Genomic DNA, 7,204 nt, shown 5'->3' with positions numbered 1-7,204 from the left:
CCAAAGCTTATTTGGGAAGCTTGCCCACTATTGCTGCAAGGTGAATACTTTTGTCACTGGCTTGTTCAATACAGCTACTGTAAATGTACTGTAGTCTCTTGTGCACTGTCAGTGTACTTTGAAATAATTTGTATTGATTTGTAAATTCAGTTAATATTATAAAACCGTTGTTAATTGTTTAACCTTTCTTTGTTCCAGTTTTGATTCAGACTAATTTTTGTGGGATGAAGATTTCGGCATCAACTGTTGTTCCAATTGGGAAATTGACACATCACAATATTATTGAGAAATAGCGTGCAAGGTTAGCAAGTCGAAGTACTGTGTGGTCGGAGATATTAAGATATTTATGATATGCGATGTCTATTGTTGCGGATATTGTTTATGCATAAATGTAGTCAATATGCCATGGCGATTTTTAGAACGTGTGTTATTTATTCTGCTTTGTTATTTCCTGACCTGGAGTAATCCGACTGCTTAAGACATAGAATCATTAAGAAGCAGCAAGAAGTTGCAGGTGGCTGTGTGTTGGTCTCTGTAAGCTATCTCCGTCAACTGTAGGGAAGTATGATGTCTGTGTGAATAAAATGTGAGCCCAAAGCACGAAGATCAGTGACATTAGCTATCGGATTCTTCACGTGTCTAGATAATATTACGCCAAGGAACAACCTAGATAAAGCAAACATGCTACTTAGACTACCATTAAGTCACCTTATCGTGTATAAACAGGTATTTTGAAATATAGAATAAAAGATTAGGAAGGCTCTGAGACTCCATTCTGTGTAGACTGAAGTTTGGTTCTTTTTTAAATGTTGAAAAATAATAATCAGCTCAAAGTATAATATTTGTGTGACAAGTATACAAATGTGATAAAATATGTTTTCTCTGCTGAGGCAAGAGCCTGTTGAAGTCTATGTTTCCTGGGTCACACCCTCCGATACTCAGCAAACAAGATTCAACGATATGGGTCAGCTTGCAAGTCTATAGGCACATGGGTTATTTGCTTTCAAGATGGAGGACACGAACAGGTAAATGACGCAACCAGGTTTAAAAATGAAGCGTTTTTCACTATAATATCATCGATTTTCCTTAAATAATATCGTCTGGTGATTTTTTCAGGAGTCAAGTTTTGATTGTTTGTCGCATCAAACCAGAAGACGTTAAAAGACGATACCCGTTTTAGTTTATATGCATAGGACTACTCGTCTCCTATTCAGTCACTAAATAACTGTGTATGACTAGGGCATCCATGGAAAACTGGGACATGGTATCTTTATGGGCTAGCGCTCAATAACATCGGCATGTACATGCGCCGTTCTATGAAGAAGAAGAGAAGAAAATAATTTATTTGTTTATCAAATGCTGATTTACAAACACATGTGTACACTACACACACTGATATGTTAACGGCATCCGACATTAAATTTCGTTAAAACTATTCGTAAGTTAAAATAACAGACATAAAGTGACGTAAGTATTCAGATGCAATTGTTTTAACTGACATCCATATATACCAAGCGTTTTACACATGTTTCGATGACTTGTTGTTTAAAAATTGTTTATGCATAACCTTTTTCGCCACTATATGGCTGAAATATTGCCGAGGTGACTTTGAATTACTCGCACCCATCGAATACTATAGCTTAGATCCATGAAGATCGGTCTCCAGCAACTCATGCCTGCCTTAAGAGGCGACTAACGGGATGAGAAGGTTAGGCTCTCTGAATGGTTTATAATGTTTTGTCTCCTGAATGCAAAGATCAATGTTCATGGTACCAGTCAGTGGTTTGTCTGGTGCAGACTGCCTGAACGTGGCGTTAAACAACAAAGATAAACAAACAAAAATCAAGTAGTTATATTTTCAAACAATTTGTTCTCTCATTAGACAAGCTTCAGAGAAGGATGGGACTAGCTACTCCCTGGATGACGGGAAGAGACTACTGGAATTCCTGGTTGAAAAGGGTCTAGATAATGAAAGTCTCGTCCAGAGGTACGACGAGAAAAGCGAGGAGTACAACAAGGTATAGACGATCGCTAACAATATATTATATTCAATAGCCATCCACATAAAACACACAGACCGAAGGTCAAGGATTTGTCATCTGTAGGTGGCCCTGAACCAGAAACTAAAGGCCTTATTTAAGAAATACAGTTCGTTCTACCACCATGTATAGTGTAATAAAGCACACTTTCGCCCTGAACTATTATAGTTAAAGTACGAGGACAGTGTGCTTTATTACACTATACATGGTGGTAGAGCGAACTGTATTTCTTTTCTAAGATGCCTTTGGTCATGATTCCTGCACATGTGTAGGAGGCCGTACGAGGCGATGACAACGGACATGCATCGTGACGTCGCTTACATTGTGACGTAATGTAAAATGGTTCGATTACGAGGGGGCACACTAGAATGGCGCAGTGACGGGATAACGTCATTCAATTGTTACGTCATCAAAAAACTATACCTTTATTTAGGAGATAAACATCATGTGTTGACCAATTTCCGGGTGTTACTGAGTATTCCCGTGCTTCAAATACTCAATAACACCCGGAAATTGGCCAACACATGATGTTTATCGACATTGTAAACACAAAAGTAAACCAAAAGGTCCACACACGTTTTTGTGTCTGCACTCATTGACATAGAGTACGGGTAAAGCAGTGCAATGTCATCAGCCGGCCGTTTCGGCATCTGGAACTGCTCATTTGTGACGTCATTCGGACTTTATGTCACAATATGATTTGAATGACGTCATCTCCGCTGACGACGTTACAATACAATGGTGTGAGCGATGTTTGAATGTATTAATACGCAGCGAATTTCCGGGAATCGAATACCATTTGGTCATGTTTATCAACCAATCAGATTAAAGAACACAGTGACTTTTGGTATACAATGTCTGATAATGTATTTTTTTTCGATTGTTCTAACCGCTAGGCATCTTAGAATGTCTGAGGATGTATATTTTTCGATTGTTCTAACCGCTAGGCATCTTAGAATGTCTGATAATGTATTTTTTTTCGATTGTTCTAACCGCTAGGTATCTTAGAAATCTATATACTATATCTTTTCTCGTTTCATTAAACAGGTACTTCCCAATCCGGAAGTGATGACATTGACACGGAAGTGTTATTAATTTTGTTGTCGTGGTACCTATTATCAGAGTATTTCTTTCCGTTTTATAACTGCAGTACTATGGCTATATCTTTTCTTCAAACGGGGGTGATGTTAAACCAGAGCTGCTCATAAGTTTGATGTTAGGTAATCTGTTAAAACAGCAGTTAAAGCAATGTATTCAAATTACTCCACGTATTGTTCCAGATGCAGATTGTTCGTCGTTACATGGCACCAACTTCGATTGCGGACACCCTGTCTGCTCTGTATCCCAGCAACCGAGAAAATGTTCGGATATTGGATGCTGCTGCAGGCACTGGTTTGGTGTCCGTAGAGGTAGGTTTTGTCATACATGCAGAGTCTGTGTACATCTTAGACGGCGTTGTCAGAGGGCCGGTGGCGTTGTAGAGGGCATTTGATAACAGATAACTAGTACCCGATGTTTTCCCAAGAACCAAGTCATATTAGGGTCAAGTGTTGGCTAATTCGGCTAATGGTTTCTCTGTGGGGTGGGGGTGGGGTTGGGGTGGGGTGGGGTTGGGGGTGTGGGGTGGGGTTGGGTTGGGCTTAATTTACGAAAAGTATTGAAAACCAAAATAACATTGTAGTTATGGTAAGGTAGATTTCGTTTCGTCTTTGGTGTGTGTGTGTGTGTGTGTGTGTGTGTGTGTACGCCCCTGCAGTCTACGGGATATAGCTGAAATATTGTTTGACTGTTCCAGTATCCAAACACTGTGTAGAGATTACAAAATTATATAATCTTATACCCACATTCACTATGGCCAGCTTTTGTGCATCCTCGAATGGAATATTTACCGGTGACGTGTTGAAACAGTTTGTGATTTTCTGTTTCAGGCAAGGAAGCGTGGGTTTGTACAGATCGACGCCCTGGATCCGTCTGAAGGAATGTTGGAAGAGGCCAGGAAAAATAACCTCTACCAGAGGTACATCTGTGACGTTATAGGCGACAACACACTGGATATTGCTAACGGTAAGGGAAGACTTGTTGGAGTTTACAATGGCTACAGTGCTTATAATGTGAGTGTGGAAGAGTGAGTGAGTGACTTTAGAGTCACGCCGCTTTGAGCAATATTCCAGCAAGATCATGGCGGGGAACACTGGGAAGCTTCACACATTGTACCCATGTGTTGAATCCAACCTGGGTCTTAGGCGTGACGAGCGAGCGCTTTAACCACCGGGCTACCCCACCGCCCAACTGATTAAGAAAGTAGTCATCTGTAGATAAAATGAACCACAAATATTCTGGCATTAATCTCTATCTGCCTGTTTTTCACGATGATAATTTTATATTAGGGTTTATGCATGTTTTGTCAGTTTGTTGAAACTGTTTGTATGAACGTGATATGTGTTGTGTATATTATATATCAACATATAATGTTTCCAAGGGTGTTTATTACGAACACAGGCTTATTTTAGTCGTGTTTGTGTATAACATGTGCATTTATTTCTGGTACTTTCAGACACATACACGGTGCTCACATTAGTCAGCCTGACGTCCGAGATCTTGAAGAAACTGTCCGTCAAGTGTTATGAGGAGCTAGTGCGAGTCACGAAGTCAGGTTGGTAGAACGACATCGACAGTTCCGATGCGTTTTCACTTTGACCCAAAAGGTCTAATACCTTATGTTAACTTGTTGCAGTATAACAGTTTATGACATATACAAAACGGCAAAAAATATTACCTTTCATAATATCAGGTATTGTGGGGCATAAACTATTACTATAGAGTATAGAGCATTACGTTTAATAAAAACAATAGATCATAGAGTATAGAGCATTACGTCTCATAACAACTATAGATCATAGAGTATAGAGCATTACGTCTCATAACAACTATAGAGTATAGAGCATTACGTTTAATAAACACCATAGATCATAGAGTATAGAGCATTACGTCTCATAACAACTATAGAGTATAGAGCATTACGTCTCATAACAACCATAGATCATAGAGTATAGAGCATTACGTCTCATAAAAACCATAGATCATAGAGTATAGAGCATTACGTCTCATAACAACTATAGAGTATAGAGCATTACGTCTCATAACAACTATAGAGTATAGAGCATTACGTCTCATAACAACTATAGAGTATAGAGCATTACGTCTCATAACAACCATAGATCATAGAGTATAGGCCATGGAGATCAAGGACCTAGAGTATAGAGCATTACGTCTCATAACAACCACAGATCATAGAGTATTAAACATTACATCTATATATCGCAGAGTAATAACCGTTATAAGCCACTACGTTTCACAAATCACTAGCTGTTGGGGCTTTAAGTCATTACTTTTGATAATATCATATATTTTACGCGACCAAAAGTCTTACGTTTCATAATGACGTATATTTCAGTTCATAAACCTTTACATTTCATAATTTCATGGAGGTATTGTGAACCATAAACATCACGTTTCATACTACCCATAATATCAGGTATTTTGGCCTATAACCAGTACGTTTCAAAACACCATGGTGTTTTGGGTTTCTCAAAAGCCAGGAGTTACGTTACACAAACCAATGCTCTAAAATGGCACGATAAGGCCATATATAAAAATATTCTTGTTTCTCATTCGACCCGACCCTAAGATATTTTTGAATTTTTACAATAGAGAAAATGCAATTTTGACTCTCAAAATGTTCATGAATTTTTCACACTTCTAAGTTTAAAATTTTCTATTGGAGAAAAGGTTTAAATTTACACATAAATCAAAAATTTAGACATAAAATAAAATATACAAATATAATCCGCTCGCCCGACCCATATTTTTTTAAAAAGTGATGAGAATTTTTATTTTTAGGTGGCCTAATAGTGCCATGTTAAACTTCACCAAACCAACACTTTTTCTCAACTATGAAGCATACGCCTCGATTTAGTGTTCGTCCAACAGCAATCTGACTATTTATTTCTGAGATATCATCCGATATCCGGGTTCATCCGAACTCATCCACTCTCAACAAGGTTTTCCTTTATGCCTGCAGGTGGTTACATCCTGATCAACCACTATGACTACATCTTCGACACCGACGTGATGAAAGCAAATCTAGCTGACCTGGAATCCCGTGGTCTGTGGAAATTGGCAGACCGGCATTATGTAGAAGAACCGCACAATGGGGTGCGTCGGTGCACGTGTATATATAAAGTTGCATAGTCGTGTGTTTGCTTGGAGTAGAGTCAAGATGACCACTGAAAGTAATTAAAGGTAAAACGGCCAATAGAAAAAAGTCAAAACGGCAAGTAGAAGTCGTAAAAACGGCTACAGGGAACTACAGGCTTCTCTGCCTTAGTTGTCCTATATTGGGGTAACTGGTTGGTTGGTATGTTACAGTGTTACTTCTTATACTGTAATGACAAATGAAAACAGGTCTCTTTCGTAGTTCCTGACTCACGTTCAAAAGGCGAACATGTCAAACTCATCCTTTGCAGTAAAATGTTTGAGAATGAACTTATATTACATCTTTCATTTTCTCTCTAATGAACTAGCTATAGTTGTCAGGTGAACTGAAAGAACAAAGTATTTATTACTACATACTCTGCTACATTTAGTATTGTACACAGCGCAAAATACGTCAGGTGTGAGGCCGTCGCATAATATAACAAACAGGTTTGGAAAATTTAAAAGGGGATACCGTTTGGGTCATTTTGGCTTTGACGATTGATCGTTTTCACTTCTTAGTCGTTTTGATTCCTGAGCTGTTTTGCCTTTATTACAGCATGTTGTCATTAATATGCCATTCATCATGTATGCGCTTGAAAGATAAATTCTGTTGCATCCAGCCCTGTGTTGCCCATGGTGTTTTCGAGTTTTCCATTATGTTGCTGTAATCTAGATGCTATAATATTCAGAAAGAGCATCATGGATCTACCATTGATTCAGTCACACGTATATTACAGATCAAAGGCCATACAGATTGAGGTGATATATGCATTTTCTGCATGTCATGCTTTTAGAAAATCGAAGGTACCTTAAGATATAGATACAAATGTGGATGTATATGTGAGAAGAAGATACGCTATAGATACTCTAGTATAAATGTACAGGTACAACACCGGAAATATATGACT

General features: G+C 38.5%; 1 protein-coding gene across 1 annotated transcript; it reads left to right on the top strand.

Annotated features, from left to right (window-relative positions):
* Nucleotides 1-901: 901 nt before the first annotated feature.
* LOC124273042 (methyltransferase-like protein 27) lies at nt 902-6,915 on the top strand. Its single transcript, XM_046708257.1, has 6 exons — nt 902-1,025; nt 1,883-2,018; nt 3,320-3,448; nt 3,968-4,103; nt 4,594-4,692; nt 6,121-6,915. The coding sequence occupies exons 1-6, from the start codon at nt 1,009-1,011 to the stop codon at nt 6,288-6,290; spliced, it is 687 nt and encodes a 228-aa protein (XP_046564213.1). The 5' UTR covers nt 902-1,008; the 3' UTR covers nt 6,291-6,915.
* The last annotated feature ends 289 nt before the right edge of the window (nt 6,916-7,204 follow it).

The sequence above is a fragment of the Haliotis rubra genome, unplaced genomic scaffold (genome assembly GCF_003918875.1).
Source record: "Haliotis rubra isolate DU_JTF1 unplaced genomic scaffold, ASM391887v1 Scf176, whole genome shotgun sequence".
NCBI classification, from domain to species: domain Eukaryota; kingdom Metazoa; phylum Mollusca; class Gastropoda; order Lepetellida; family Haliotidae; genus Haliotis; species Haliotis rubra.
Note: the sequence above shows the minus strand (reverse complement) of the source record. Positions and strands in the feature narration are given on the sequence as shown.

Coding starts and splice junctions, on each gene's coding strand:
- LOC124273042 (XM_046708257.1), top strand. Junction 2,019..3,319: donor AAAGCGAGGAGTACAACAAG/GTATAGACGATC, acceptor GTATTGTTCCAG/ATGCAGATTGTTCGTCGTTA. Junction 4,693..6,120: donor AGTGCGAGTCACGAAGTCAG/GTTGGTAGAACG, acceptor TTATGCCTGCAG/GTGGTTACATCCTGATCAAC.